We start from the raw sequence: 16429 nt of genomic DNA on the forward strand, positions 1-16429 counted from the left end.
CACCTGCTTATCCAGGGTTCTTCAAAAGCAAAGTTAGTTATATTATAGAAGGGCATGGCCTTCTAATGGAGTAGTTTTTATCATACATCATACAAATAACTATGCTACATGTCAAATCAAAGACTATGAAAAATAGCTTTCACAAATGAATTATTTAAAAATTACCCTTTAATGTTTAATTAGTTGATACTCTTACATCAACAGTCAAATCTGATGATTTTCCTTATAAGTACTAACTTGTGCCCAAACTAAATAAATGTATTAAACAATCAAGAAGCAGTGAAGACAAAGATATACCATCTCACATCTTAGCCACTAAATCTGTTCTTTGTATGTAGTGTCCAGTTTCTGCAGTAAATGTCATCTGAATGAATTCTGTGGAGCAGGAAAACCTTTGTTTTGTCGTACTATTGAATTTCTAGTTGGTGTGTGTTTTTTCGCAAAGATTTGATAACATTTACTGCAGCATTTCCACATAGTTCCTATACATTAGAATCCTGATACTGTGATACTAGGAAACACTCCTTATTAACACAGATGCAAAAACAAAAAATCCAAAGCCTACATTACTTGCTGTAAAAGCGTCATTGAACCTGATAACATTTAAGATAAGTTCTGAAATGCAACATGTAAATCATAGAAGTGATTTATAACAAGGTTTCTTATTTAACCAAAAAGCTACAGTTGTCTGTTCAATCTCCAAAAAGCTGGTAAAGTACTTAAAAATGCCATTGTCTTAAAAAGTATTTTGCAAATCCTCCTCCTTTTTTGAGGTTAGAATGCAAAGGTATTTATAATTAAAATTATAATTAAAAGAGTGTCAAGAACCACACAAATTCAATTAACACACTGCTGGTGAAAGTCCTTGTTCATAGTAATTCCCTGAAAACCCATTAATTACTGGTTTTCTAACAGAGAGGGTTTGGATACTTTTGTAAAAAACAAACAGAAGCAATCAGGAATTGCCTATAATCTGTTATTAAAGGACATAAATTTCACTATTTGTTTCCATACAAGAAAACCTTTGTGAAAGAAGTGGTCCAACTCCTTGAGATGACTGTGCTTACCATTCTTCCTGCTACACCTTGTGATGTTTAATTTTAGCTACACACAGTGGAACACTGATATCAGATTTCATCCTAAGCATACGTTGCAAGAACATGGCGAAGTTAAAATTCACCTAGAGAATTTCTTGATAATTTATTCTTTTTCAAATCTTGTGCAACTACCCACACTTAAGGACTAAATTCTGATGATTACTTATTGTGTGACTCCAGTGTAAGATTTGACTGTAATTTTTTGTTGGAATTAAAGTTTCGGGAAGGAAAAATCAACAAAACGACTTAAAATTTGGAGTGTAGTTTATTTGTAACATACCACTGCTGTGCAACTATGTACTAGAGAATGTTTTAAGCATTAATTGATGTTCAAGTCAACAGGATTGCCGTTTCAACTTAAATTATATCCCCACGTTGTGCTGCAGCTACCCAAGGCTGACACTGAGGAACCCAGGCACAAGGTTTCTTAAAGAAGCAGCCTCAGAACCAGTGCTGGTGCAGAGAGGGAAAACAAAGAACTTTGTGTGCTCAGTATCCCTTCCATAAGAAAATTTAGATACACAACATGGTGCCAAAGAGAAGTACAAGAGGTTTAGACAGCGCACGGTACCATGCTGTGGTGTGCTGCCCAAGATGACTACACTCATGGCAGCAATTTCAGACTCCCATGACCTGCAAATATCAATAGGAGCTATTTGTACTGCTTCTTGGAGCTTCAATCCATTGGACAATTTTTTTAAGGTTATAAAACGTGTCAAAATGTAATTCATACTGTGATGGCAAGAGGAAACTACAAGACAATAGTAGGATTCCACTTTTGGGAAGAAAATTATCAGCTTGACTCTAAACACTCAAACCCTTGAGTTGCTATAAACAGTTCTTCCAAAACCTGTTTGGATTTCTTAAAAGAGCTCTGTGCTGTAGGTTTTGTTCACATCTGATTGTCATTTTCAGTGTGAGGAACAAAAGCACATTTGGAGCTGATTTGGATGAACACTGGGAACTTGTTAGAGAACAGAGGAAAGGAGCTCAGTTGTTGGTAGCTGCCTTGTTTGGAAAATATACTATTGGATGGAAAGTCCTTAAAAACTTTGCAGCCTCGTATCAGGGTCACAACAATTATTTCAAGGTTTTAAATATTATTGGGATCACGTTTGCTCATATTAATTGTACCTGCAATGAAAGGAAACTTGTGGTCAGGACCATACTCAGCCTGACAGCAAGTAGCTGCTCTAACTTGTTATAAAAAAATCCCAGTGCTTTACTAGTAAAAACTCGTGTTGCAGAACAAGCCTGCCTAAGCTTTGCTAATTAACCAACATGACTGTGTGTTCCCTCATGTGTTTGAACAGCACATTTAAGGCTTTTTTCTCTCACATTAGGAAAAAAAAAATGAATAAGAGAAAACTTTTGTCATGCTTCCTTTGGTGGTGGCAGAGACATATAGACCCATAACATCATTAAACTTGTGGCATTATCATCAGAACTGTTTTTGGAGGACAGTTTGAACAAAGCTAACGAGCCAGCTTGGAACGTGTGGTAGCTTCGTATTTATAACATTCATCTGGTTATCTCCCTTATTTTTAAATATCTTCCCAAAAGCTGAGAGTGAACATTCGGGCGTATCATTATGTCTTACTTGCCGTTACAAATCCCAAGCCTAGATCGCACCCACACCTTTGTTTCACTCACACATGGCACGCACAGCAGCGAACAAAGGAACACCAACAGCGCCAAGTGGTCGCCTGCCCAATCTGTTCTCCAAGAAGTCAACATATGTATATATGCGCTGTGAGATGTTCCAGGTTTTAACAAGATCTCAAATCACCACATAAAATGCTTCAAAAAGCACATTGCTACAAGCTTGGCACATCCAAGAAATTCCTTGGTTCTCTCCCTCATCTTTTCAGGAGAAAAAGCTAAACTGTTTTTTCACTCTAAGCCGTTAGTTACAAATTCATTTCTGCAGAGCTATCTGCAAGCATTACTCCAAACAAATCAATTTGCATTTCTATTAAAAAAATAAAGTAAAAATTTTTCTTTGAAAGTCACTTAAACTATTGCTTCGCAATGGCTAAAGTTGCTTTATGATTTATTTTTTTAACAGAAAGTTTAATGCTTAAAGTATAGCAATATGAGTAAATGACCACTTTATTGAACTAAAAGGTGATGAACAAGAAACAGTGGAATTGTCTTTGTACATGTCCTCACATACCCCAAGTCACTTCTCACAAGAGTTTCGCTATATGATTCAGATGATACCATTTCTATGCTCACAGTTGAACTTCACTGGGATGATAGCCTACAGGATTAAATACTATGTATGTCTGAGTTGCAAGTTTGAGTTAAATCCTCCAGCTGAAGCAAACAGGTGTAACTGTGAATGAATGGCTGTTCTCAGCTTTACAGCAGCAGAAAACCTTGCCCTTGCTGTGCCTATTTTTAAAATTAGAAAGATAAAGGATAACATGCTTACCACTTGGAAATCAAAATGGCACACAAACTCCGATACCGGCCATCTCTTTGGATTTAACAGAGCACATCCCAATTCCATGTACATTTTTACTATTTTATGAAGAGATTACCAATAGCTTAAAAAAATCTTTTCTATCTAGAAGTACAAAAGTTCTATATTTTATTCTTGCTGAAGCACATCCACTAAGCTTTATAAGGCATGCCAAATTAATAATTGGGAAAACAGAAAAATATGTTCACCATTTATTTCTTTAAAAACCTACAAGCAGCTCTAAAGAGTTTATGGCTCACCAGCTCCTTCATGGTTTTGGGCACATCAGTCAGGACCTATTTTTCCAGAAATGCTAAAGGGACCCATAGCTGTACAAAATGAGAAGGAGCTTTAGTGTTTGATCCTTTTTAATTGAGGGTCCTCGATCTCTTCACATCTCATTTTTTCAAAAAAAGTTGCCTAAATAATAGAGAAAATTCCTTATTACCAGAGAAATTCAAATTTACATAGCTGGCATACATTACAGCAGGTCTTGTTTAGTTTTGTCAACTTCACTCACAAACAAAAATGCCTAGAAGTATCAACTTCAGAGCCCCTTCCTTATTTTAGTTTTCTTCACAGAAGGTATATATATAAAATAAAATTTTATAAAATAAAAAAGGAAAGCATGAAAGAAATGGAAGTAATTAACATCAGTAGAGTCATGTCATTGGCACCAGCAGAGAAAGGTGCAAAGTGTCTTATTAATGGGAGATAAGCCAGAGTAATAAAAGAGCCAGGTAAGAAAAGTTAAGGTACTGAAAGTACCCGGAAGTTAAACAATTGGTTTTAAGAAAGGAACTGAAGATGGATGTTTAAAACATGTGATATACTTGGAAAAAGTTGTGACTCCGAAAGTGAGAAGTGTGAAGGAACGAGTGAGAAAACACATGCTAAAAATAAAAAACAGACATGAAACACTGATGGACAGATAAGAAAAGTTAGTTTTGTGTGAAAGTCAGGCAAAAAAGTTAGGAATTTGAGCACAGAGGAAGACTGTTTCAAGTGCTTTATATTGAGTACATCAAAAGGAAGATGAGAATATGTTCTGGTCATGAAGAATAATGAGAGTAAAGGACTTTGTAAAATACTGAAAAATATGAGCTATTAATACAACGAATGGAATCAACATTGGTGCCAAAATGTGTATATAAGATTATGAGTAAGATTCCTAATGTAATGAGGGTTTTCAATGAAAATCATAAGATGGTCAGTTTTAGGGGGTTGTATTTATTTTCTAGACTTAAGTACATTCTACTCCATTTTTGAACTAAATAAAAGCAATGGTTTGTGAACTTCTGTCTGAAGTGACTAGACTCTGCATTTTTGAAGCTGAAGACTGATTTTTCTCAAGCTGAGTGCCATACGTCCTTGCAAGACTTCAGTGCTGCTTAGTCTGATCAAGTGGTAGGATATCCTCGAGTTACTGGAAACATGGCCAACGAGATGCTTTCCTGTTCTCCTTTCCTCTGAAACAGCAGATACTGGTCACTGCCAGAAACAGGATACCAAACAAGGTAGATTTTGACCTAAGTCAGTATGGGAATTCCCCTAAGTCATACAAAGCACAGAAAAGCATAACAGTTCCTGCCCAGAGTTTCTAAATCTTCTGTGCTTTGCTTTTCTCAGCAAAGCAAAGAAGATCAGAATGAAAGCATATGGAGATCACAGATCAGGAAAAAAACATTTCCTAAAAATAATAGTCATCATATTTAATTCTACTGTACCAGATAATATTAAGAGTAGAACATGCCAAAAATGCATTGTATTGTGAATTTTAAGGATGAAAAACCATCTATAAATGGGATACTTATTTGTACTTCTTTGAATGGCCCTCACTATTTCCTTCCTGAGATAAGTGAACAAGCCAGCAGTATATCCTGTGTGAAAAGTGTGTACAAATCTGGGTTCTTCCAGAAATGAAGGAAAAAATATACAAAAAACCCACATTTGTTATGTTATTAGTTAAATTAGTCAGAGAACAAGGCCAAGTCACTCTCAAGAAGAATAAGATGTCAGCACTTGGAATAAACTTCATTCAACTTAGTTTTGATCACCCTTGAAATCTGAAGATTTATGTTCTCCTTGGGGTTTTTATAAACAAAAATAAAAAGGGCACATAAACATCCAGAGACAGAGCTCCTTAACCCTCAATGACTCAATGTTTTTTTGTTTTTGACAGAAAGAAGGAAAATATCAGTGCTACCCAGAATACACTTGCTATTTTTGCTACTGTTCTATTTCTAAAATAGCATTAAGTTTAGTCAGTAGGAGTAAGCAGCAATAATTGGCACCTCATGCCAGGCATTCCACAGAGCCACAAGGAGCAGCCAACTCGAGCATCACAGCAAAACAAGGCTTCTCTTTCCACACCACAATCCTTTGTTTTCTCTGAGACAACTTCCAGGGTCCACGCATTTTTCAAGACAGTGACTTTAGAAAACCCGCAGATTAATGTAATTATACTTGTGATTGGTGTACATCAGGCATTGCCTTTCTGAAAGACTGGCTGCAATCCTGTGTTTAGACTGTCAAAATGCCATTGAATTAAAAACATTTTGGCTTGGGATGGCCTAGAGGGCAAGATTCTCTATTCATTACTTTTTGTCTCTTTAAAGCTGCAGCAATGGAGCTCGACTTAGTGAGGATCTTTGAAGAGAAACTGTACAGACCTTATATATCTCATCCTGTGGCAAAACAGGATCAGCAGGAATCTGGAGCATAAATCTATGACATAATATGAGATTTTTATGGTGGTTTAGCTTAAATAATTCATTAGCTTCCTTGTTCAGGTTCAGTAATATGTTGTTGAGGTGAAGAAAAATTAAATGAATGAATACCCCTAACAAGACTGTTTTCTCTGAATATTTTATAGTCTTGCAGAATTGAAAACGTTTGAATGGAAAAAGACATGGGAGCAGCTTTGGAGTGTCAAAATCAAAATGCATGCAATATAAAAGGCAAAGATGAGATGAGAAAGCTTGCAGCATGGACTGATTCAAATTATTTTAGTGAGTCCGTGGAATTCTGGTATTTTGTCCTTTCTCAATGTTTAGGGACAGAAAGAAGAAATCCGTTTTAACCTCTTATTAACAGTTCTAATGCCACGCCACCTATGATAACTACTAGCAAACTTTGTATCTATAGTGACTAACAGTGACTTGACCTGTTATTCTTCATTCTACAAGGAAAAGAATGACAGAAAACAAACAAACTTAGGAGTATTTAAAGCAATTCCAGAAGAAAATCTCACTGATAAATGTAAGTAAGAGACAATTGCCTTTCTGAAAGGAAGTAAAAGAAAATTCTTTATTTGAAAATATGAAAAAAAAGAGGCACTGTAGAAATTAGCTTGCACTTTAGGACTCAGATATGACTGATACAGCTCATCTTCGACACACATCATTCTGTTCTTCAAAACTAATTTGCTAAATACACTTTACTACCTTTCTTATTAGTAATATTCTTATTAGCAATATTAGTAGCTGAATTTTCATAAACACACTGCATTACAGAGCAAAACAGAAGTAAAGCAGCAAAATAAAAAAGGCTAATGTTTAAAGGATTTACAGTACATTATGTAATTAAGTTATGAAGTGCTATCTATTTCCTTTTGATAGAGAAAAGAACATATGTATTTTAGAAGTAGTCACCTTAAATGCTCAATCAAGGCATTAAAACAGAAATCTGAGGTTAATTCTCTTTACAAAATGTATATTGGCAGAGAGGTTTGGCATAATCACAGTGATTTGAGACCAATGAATTTGGATCTAAATGACTTGCCCATGTTCCATCCCAAGGTAGGAACACAAATATGATAAAGATTTAAGTAATCACAACTACGTCTGTATGTATAAACATATAACTCCTAAAGATACTATCTCAATTTATTATTTTACCAGCATATCAGCACATTTTAAGGTTGAGACTCACAGTCAGCCAAATTCTTTCTCACTGTGTACTTTTGGAAAAACACACTTGTCTCTTCCAGCATCACTCAAAACTCTTACTATTTATAACATTCAGCTGCCTCCTGCACAGATAACTATGAAAAATTCTCTCACTCCCATGATGTCCATCTAAATATTACTAAAGTTGTATTTTCAGGAAGTTCTGGTTTTTGGTTTTGGTTGGGGGGGGTTGTTGTTTTTTAAACCAGATTGATTTGGATCACATTACAATACTGATATAAATATCACAAAGGTCTAGAAAATCTTCTAGAGTTTCTATACATTTATGATGGTGTAACAGAAACCCAAATACAGGTTGCTTTATTAGTACAAGAAAAGAAAGCGATTGTAAGCAACAGCTTATAGGCCATATACTAAATGACATTTGTTTCCTCGTTACATATTGTCAAGGCACAGCCACCAGATCTTATAGCAAAGTCTCTGTTCAAACAAGGAATACAGAAGTATTCTGCATCACCAGAGGAACACCTTTTACTTAGCATCAAAGTTATCAATACGTGGCCATCAGTACACTCCACTTATAGCGCTCATGACCTTCAGAGTTGTTCTTTTAAAACATGTTATAACAGTGTATAGAGAGGTATCCTCAGACTCACGTTTTAAGAAACCTTAAATACCTCAGTGACCTCCCCATCCATGTGTGATTCATCTTGCATCCTATATTAAACTGCAGACCTGCTTGCCAAATTATGCTTGCTATTCAAGGAGAAAAGACTTTAAAAGACTCACTTCGTCTAACTACTAAAATACAAGGGTTTCATTGCTGTATTGAGGTTTCCCAGGTGTAAGATATATACTGTACTATAGTTGTTTAGACTTGACTCTCACTCCCACATTTTGACCTTTGTTACCAAGTCTGCACTGATTTGTTTTGTAAGTGTTGACTTCACCTTCCAAATCAGGGAAAGTCTTAGTAATATCTGCAAGAGCAGCTTATTCTTTGTGTAGACATGCTTCATCAATTGCTACTGAGGGAATGTGGCAAACAAAATCCATGGCTATAAATCATTAGAATGTCTTTACTCAGAGTGAGTTGACCTACCCTACTCTCTAATTGAAAGTAAATAGCTCATTAGAGGAAGGAAGAGCACAGAAAAAATCCCCATGCTTGTGGGAAAAATTAAATATCTCTATCCAGCTTAGTTTCCATTTGTTGTAGCCGTGTGTGGGTAGAAGTTATGACCCCTCAGAGCAGAGGTGAACACCTAAGTATGTTAGGCCTCTCTGCAATCTCTGACTTATTTATTAGCTACAGGATTATTTTCTGTATTATTAATTAAATTTTGGCACAGATGGTAGTGCCAAAGAAAGAGAGAAATATCTTCTGGGTGTAGATTATAGTACATCTTCCGGTGAATAGCAAAAAGACTGTCAGTACTACAAAAGCCTCAGCCCAACTGGAGACATACCATGTAACTTTAATACACAGTCTCCACACTTGTATCAACAAATACACTTTATTCCCCTTTCCCTCCACCTCCAATCACCACACAGGATGTTCACTTTCTCTCCAAAATTAGCAGAATTTTACTCAAGACAATTTGGACATACCAAAGTCTGCCTCCAGGGTAAAGTTAGTATTAAAAATAATGTCATCTGTCAGAAATTAAGGTTAAGAGACTAGTAATAACTTATATTTCTGCTCTACTGCTGCATTAATTATGTTTCTTGGTGGCTATCAACTAAATATTTGCTTGACATGGCGTAACAAGTAGAAGGATTATTTCTGAATGTAGATCTTCCTGACAGAAGTCTCTCAATTGCTTCTTGATGGGAAAACAAATTTCCTGACCATTTGCCTTATAAGAGAAAAGTAGAGAAACAGCACCTAATCTTTGTGAGAAGATTACTTTGGTAGATTTATTCCCTTCAAGGAAACAGAGTTTCAAAAATTAGATCAGTGTAGTTGTTTCAAGTCTTGATTCTGCATTGCGCTGCAGCTTCCTACACAGCTCCCTTGAAGACAAGGACTTCATTTGGATTATAACCATGAGACAATTTGCTGTGCATTATGTCTGCTCCCTTCTTGCTTTTGCTATTTAATCCTAGTGTGAGCAATTAAGGCAAATTGGTGGTGTGGTACAGATTTATGCAGAAAGCTGCGGCTTATTTATTCATTTCCCTGGACATTGCGATGCAACCATGACCGAAGCACTTCTCAAAATTTAAATGAAGAGAAACAAAAATTTAATTCAGCAATTAAATTACCTTCTAAAGCGTCTAAATAAGAAGCAGTGGTTTAGAAGATTCTCAGTAAGCAGACGTGTTTTGATGGTTCAGGAGAGATGGAAATACATTCAGTTAAAGGATGTTCATATAGGGCTTTGCTGTAAAAAAATGCAAGTAAGAGCTGTAGATTATTTTGGATTCTCCCTCCCGCCCCAGTAAAATTCCTGTTAAGTATTTCCATTTCAATTAAGGAAACGGTCTTTTTTGAAGACACTGTGACACCACTTTACATTCTACTTTCATCTGATATCACAAAGTTCATAATTTTCCTCCTATGTGATACAACCCTCCCATAAAGCTGTGATACATGCATTGTGAAGATTTTTTCAGAGGGGTTGACATAACAAGATGTCTAGGGAAGTTGTTGAGGGGTATAAGAGCAAACACTTGGAGCTCAGTCAACTGTTGCCTCTCTTACAACCATATCGGAAACAAAAAAGAGGAGCAGACACCAGTAGGAAAATATGCTAAATTATTGTCCTTTTCATAATATTTTTTCCAGTGGTAAATGATAACAAGTTTTGCTCGTCCTTTCTTCTTAGTTCCCACAAGTTCTGGTGCCTGGAAAGGGACTTATGTTGTCAGTCTTATGTTGGTGAAACTCAAGCTACCCCCACTGCTCTTGTAACTCCCAAAGGCTCTTCTATCCCTCTGCTAAAACAGAAAACTACAGTTGTTACCTGTTTCTAAAAACACTCACTACACATTGATGGTCTTGAACACAAAATACAAAACACTTGAATGTATTTACCCAGTTATATATAATCTTTACCCAGTATCTCCAATTTTCCTCTCCCTGAACACCCCAGTAGTCTAGCTGTATCATTTATGCCACATGGATTAGAACATTTTACAGGAATGTGTCCTTAATTTTTTAACTCTTTTTAGTTGCTACAAGTTTGATAATTCATTTTGTTCCTTTTATACCCTCACATAGCAAATGGGTGGTTTCTAATATATAAATAGATGAGCAGTAAAAATAACTTGTGAAACATAGCAACTATTCTCTGGAAAATGACTTTCACATTCCTTCTCTCAAAACCTCATCAGTGAAAGAACAACTAAAACATAGGAAAAAAAGAAAAGTTTCTCTAGCCTTGTACCGTTACACCTAAATTTGGAAAGTCAAATCTCTTTTAGTGCATGTCTCATTCTAGGAGAGTTTGAGTACTGTACTCTGACCTCACCACTACCATTTATGCTACTAAGACCTTACTTATAGCTCAAGGCTTTTGGTTTTTTTTAATATATATTCTTATCCTGTTTCTTTATTCTAGATCAAGAGTTATTTGGATAAAACCATTTCTATGAACACATTAAAGAATTTGTGTGGAGAAATGTTTGAGTATGGTTTGTCTTATAGTTGTAAAAGAAAGATTAGGAGATGAAGGCCATTAGTGTAGGTTGAATGTTTTCAGTCATTTCCAGGCTAATAAGAGATGAAGCAGAACAGCATCTGTCAGGGATAGTAAGTTTTAAATCTACATAGATCTCTACAAGTGGAATATTCAGATTAGCCTTGCATTCTGTGAGAAGTCTGAACTGCAAATACACCAGGCCCTGGAGGAAATTCTGCCCTGGCAAATCCAGATATCTGGTCCCATACTTCTATATGGCAAATAGCCTTCTGTTGTCCATTGGTGAAGACAAATTGTTGCAGCTGTGACACTGGCATTCAGGTTATCATATTGTATTACAAAGTCTTTGCATCATAAGTAGCATATCAATAAATTAAAAAAAAAAAAGGCGCTTTATCTTCTTGAACATAGCTTGGCATCCCTAAAAACCCACCAACCCCTTGTCTCTGCAAGTATCAGTGCTCCATTCAAACTTTCACCCAGAGTCCAGGTAACCCAAGTGCTACCTATGGAAGCCAACCTTGGTCATCAATCTGTGCGTGGAGCATTCGTCAACCAAGCTTGGTCACGCATTTCAGGATTTAAGCTTTTGAAACAATATCTCAATATTAAAGTACAAGTGATATATTCTCAAAGAATCAATAATGCTTAACAAGGAAAAAGTCTGTTTTCTATACACAGAATGTTTAACAATACTGTTGTTCTTATTCTACTGTTATTATCTCTGTAATATCTTCTGACATACCTGCAGATCCTGAATAAATATGCCTCAGGATTGGTACTAGCATCAGAATTGAAAATGAAGTGATATGGAAAGTTAAGATTTTTCACTTAGTGAGAGAGATGTAGGAAGCAATTTAATCTTTAATCCTGTTGCAATGGGTTTGGTTAAAGCAGAAATAAAATAAAAGTATGGTTAATATTTTTCTGTCCCAGCAGTGTTTCCATGCCAAGAACATCAGGCAGTTTCAGGACACCACTTTAGTTTGCCAGAGTATTTACTTTTCTGTATTTGCACTTTTAGGTGTGATTTTAAAATTAACACATCAGTACTACAAAAAGAAAAGCTTTTCTTATGTGATAATCTTTCTGTATTGAATTCTCTGCTCTATATACAGAATATCATACCATATTTAATTTAATATCATACTACATTATAAATTTTAAATAATAAATATCTCATAACACAACTGAATATGTGAACAGCTGATGGAACAGAAGGAAAAAGACGCTCTGTTGCTACTTTTTTGTAGGCTGACACTGAGGACTTAAGGTTATGTACCTTACACTACCATGATTTGAGTGATTTTTAGAGGACAATTATTTAAATTCTCTATAAAAAATGTAGAAAATCTAAAAAAAACGTTGAGCCTAAATATAAGATTCCCAAGGCTGCAACTGTAGAGGGTGGAGTACGGTGGGGCAGAGGAGCCAACACTGACAGACCCCAGTGCAGCACACTGATGGAGGATGTGGATTTCATTGAAGATTTCCATACTCTTATTGTTACCTGAAAAAGCTAAATTCTAAGAGCAAAATTTCAGTTACTTCCCATAGCTCAAAGTTTTTATTTTGCCTATGAAGGCCCATTGTTGGGAAACAGTCTACTCGTGAAGAAATTGGGTCCATCATTTTAATATAAGCAAAAGCTGTTTATTTTTAGCAATAGCCATGACTTAGCAAATAGTAATTCCTTTTAGGAACTGACATGTGGAAGTCAAACAGGACTTGTTTACACTGATCCATTCAGACTTCAGCCAACCCAATGCAACACTGCAAACTCCAAAGGGCTTGCTTACTGTAAACACTGGTGAAATAAGCATACCAAAATAAATTTTAGAAGGCAAAGGATAAGATTGCATTTGCTTTAATTTATCATCCATAAAACCCCCAAATGCTAAGACAGCATATCTACATTTATTTGATTATTCCCACGGTGCCAAAGAAAACTCAAACCAAGAAAATCTTAAAACTCTGACAAAACATTTGTTAACTATTCTTGCTAGCACTGGTCCTGCTTTAGGAATAATGAACAGTGTTTGCAATGAATATTTGCAAGACATAATTATTTAAAAAAAAATAATAATTTTCCCAAATGGACCAATCCCAACAAGATCTGACTTTTTAAACTATCTTTCCTGCAGAATGGTATAGTTTCACAAAGAAATTTGCTGCTTATACTGAAAGTTCATTTTATCCTTGATTGACTGGGTAGGCTAGAACAGATTACTTTGATGTTTAGGGTACGTACAAAGTATATCAGCTAGCACAGGGGTCATCAGCAAGTGAAAGCATGATTAAAATCAAGTTATCCCTTGGGGGATATACAAATCAGAATACATCTGTAGTTCACAAGAAATTAGAATAGTCATTCTTAAAAGGTATTTCCTAGATGAATGACCATCCAATACTTTAGAAGACTTCAAGAGCATAACTGATATCCCACTGATTAACTGCAGATATGTCGCCTTGATTATATTAGACAATCCAAGGCAGCTACCTTCTGTATTTTTCATGGTTAGAAATTTTCAGAGAAATTAAAGTTTCACGACGGTTATTTAACTGACATTTTTGTGGACCTATTCTAAATATATGTAACACCTAACACAAAATAAAAACAATAAATGAGGCACAGTGGTCATAAAAAAAACAACTTACAGCAGTTAGAGCGTATCCTGTTCTCTCTTTATAAGTCCTCATATGATTAAAAAAATACCAGAAAAAATAAAGCAGAAGAGGAGCCACAGTACTGAACACTAGAGAGCACAGCTTAGATACACACCTTGCAAAGTCTAATACCAAAAGGGCTGCTGGGGCCACTCTAACTTACAGAAAAACTATGTCACCTCCTACGGAAAGCCCATTTTCCAGGTAATGTAAAGGTTACAATCTCCTGGGCTTTTCTTCCCTATGTGCTAGAGTGTTCAGGAAACACTGAATTTTTAAACAGACGTATGATCTACCATTTATCTAAAGTAAAATGACTCCATAGATTGCATGCATATGACAGTAACAAATCCTGTGTTTATCTTATTGAGTCTTACAGTTTACTTGCAGCATGTTATATGAGTAAATAGACACAGATTTAAGGAAATAGTTTATATAAACGCATGCTTACCAGCTGGTGCAGAATGCGAGCAGTGAAGTTGAAAACCATGGTAATCAGCACAGGATTCACCGAATTTGCCTTCCTTAAAATCTGACTTGGAATCCTTTTTGTTCTCAATAGTGTCTGAAGAAAGCTTATCCAGTTCAATTATCACAGCTGACATTGTAAGATAGTCTCAGTAGAACTCAAAACCAAAGGTGAATAAAAGAAGAAGCCTCTTTAAGTTCAGCTGCCCCAGTCTGTAGTCTGAGGAAGAATAACTTCCTATCAAAAAAAACCAACAATCCCTGAACTGTAATAGTGCAAAATGTTTTTAAGTCAATGACTGAGAAACCATATTTTCATGAAGCTATTCTTCCAGCTCCACAGCATTTGCTAAATTTTGGAGCTCTTCTTTAAGGTAGAAAAGCACTACTTTAAAAAGTTCTTCTGTTCTTGCAGTGACAACAATATTATGGCATTTCTGTGTAGCTGCTGCAAAAATAGCAAGGATAAGTGGACACATCTGTACGTCTGCTAACTTGCAGACTTACTAACTTTGTTTTAAGAGTCTAATTCACATTTAGTTACCCACTGGTCCAGCTGGGAGGGGCTAAGCAATACCAATGGGAACAAGTGCATCCCCATGCCAGCCTGGCAGCTGCACCCCGTGAGTTACTTGTGCCGCGGTTCTGTTTCCTCGGTGAACACTCAGGTCTTTGTTTGGGATGTGTGCTGTAAGACAAATGACCACAAACTACATCGTTCCTTGAAAACAAGTAAAACAAGAAACAGAGAACCGTGTCTCAGAGCCCTATGCTTAAAAAGTTTATTTCTAGGGAAACCAGTGCTAGTAATATTAAGGAAAGCGGTTTAATCTTCTAAGCTATTTACATTTTCCTTTCCTTAGGTGCAAGTAAACCTCAACAGAAGACAAGAAAATGATCGGTTTCATTGCAGGCTCCGTCCCACCAGCCAGCCGGGAAGTACGATAAGCAGCTCCAAGAGAGTCACCCACTGGCGACAGTGGGAAATGACACAACCACAGAACCCAGAGCAGAGCCGGGCAGGGGATGCTCAGGAAAAATACCCTGTAAATGCCCTGCAAACTCGGAATTTCCCTTGAGAACTTCAGAGCTGATAAAGCATGAATTTTCATTTATGAAAATATATGACATGAGATTTTTTTAGTAGGAAGTTTGCCAAGTCTTAGCTAAAGAAAAGGTGATACGGTGATTTGTCAGCTATTAGCTCCCTAACACTTTCTCAGCTTCTCTTTGCTCAGTGGGAAAGAGGAGTAAATCATGGAAAACAAACAAACAAACCAACCAACAAACAAACCAAACCCAAACACAAAAGAAGTATGTGGCCATGCAGATTTTACTAAACAGTCCCTTGTCTTGGAACAACAGGACAAATCCCAAATCTCTATACTCAGCTTGATAGAAGTGAGTTCTTGGGGCTGCTGCTGCTAACACAAATCAGGTTTGAACTGAGCTGCTGATCGTACCTTCAATGATCTCTGTGCAAGCAGGGAGCAGGTGGAGATCCCTCATGCTTGCACAGGAAACATATCCTCAACCAGGGTACAGCTCTAAAGGGGGGAAAATAAAAGCTAAAAATCAATATACCAGCGGGCACTTCCCCAAGTTAAGGGAACTTGTAAAAGACAATTACTAGATGGGTTACTATCAAAGTAAGGAACCCAAGTGAGGTAACAACACTGATTCAATTAAGTAGAGCAATATGGAAATGAGACTGAAAAAAGAAAAGAAAAAAATCACAAGTGAAGATTTTCTAGGAGGTCAGAAATAATATGTGGCAGTTGTCTGTTTTTCATTTCACTGCAATTAATACACATTATGGGTAAGAAAAAGAGAGCTTGGTGAAAGCGTCACAACACTTAGAAAAACTTCAGAAATGGTTATGTAATGGGGAAAACAAGCGTTGCATAGTTTGGAAGGCAAATTCAGTTCAGCTCACACCAAGGAAAGGGGAGGAGGGAAACAAAAAAAGAAAAAAGAAAAAATAAATCAGCAAAACAGACTTGCATTGCATCCTTTTTGACAGCCCTCTATTTTCTATTTCAGTTCCACTTTTCAATACGTGAAGTCAAATTATATCATTATTATTGGCTGACGTAATCTGATTTTTTTTTTTCTGAAAGAAACTTTCCCCAAATGACAATGTTGGTCACTAAATTTGTTGGAACTTTTATA

At 36.2% G+C, this 16429-nt stretch overlaps 1 protein-coding gene across 1 annotated transcript in view; it reads right to left on the minus strand.

Annotated features, from left to right (window-relative positions):
• ANO3 (anoctamin 3) overlaps positions 1-14394 on the minus strand; it is a gene marked incomplete at its 5' end in the record, with an annotated part of 178758 nt that extends 164364 nt beyond the window's left edge. Inside the window, one exon of the mRNA XM_082058713.1 lies at positions 14241-14394. Coding sequence (XP_081914839.1) covers positions 14241-14394 — 154 coding nt within the window. The remainder of the gene's footprint in view (positions 1-14240) is intronic.
• Positions 14395-16429: the final 2035 nt, after the last annotated feature.

The sequence above is a fragment of the Streptopelia decaocto genome (assembly GCF_964273445.1).
Source record: "Streptopelia decaocto genome assembly, chromosome: 7".
In the NCBI taxonomy this organism is placed as follows: domain Eukaryota; kingdom Metazoa; phylum Chordata; class Aves; order Columbiformes; family Columbidae; genus Streptopelia; species Streptopelia decaocto.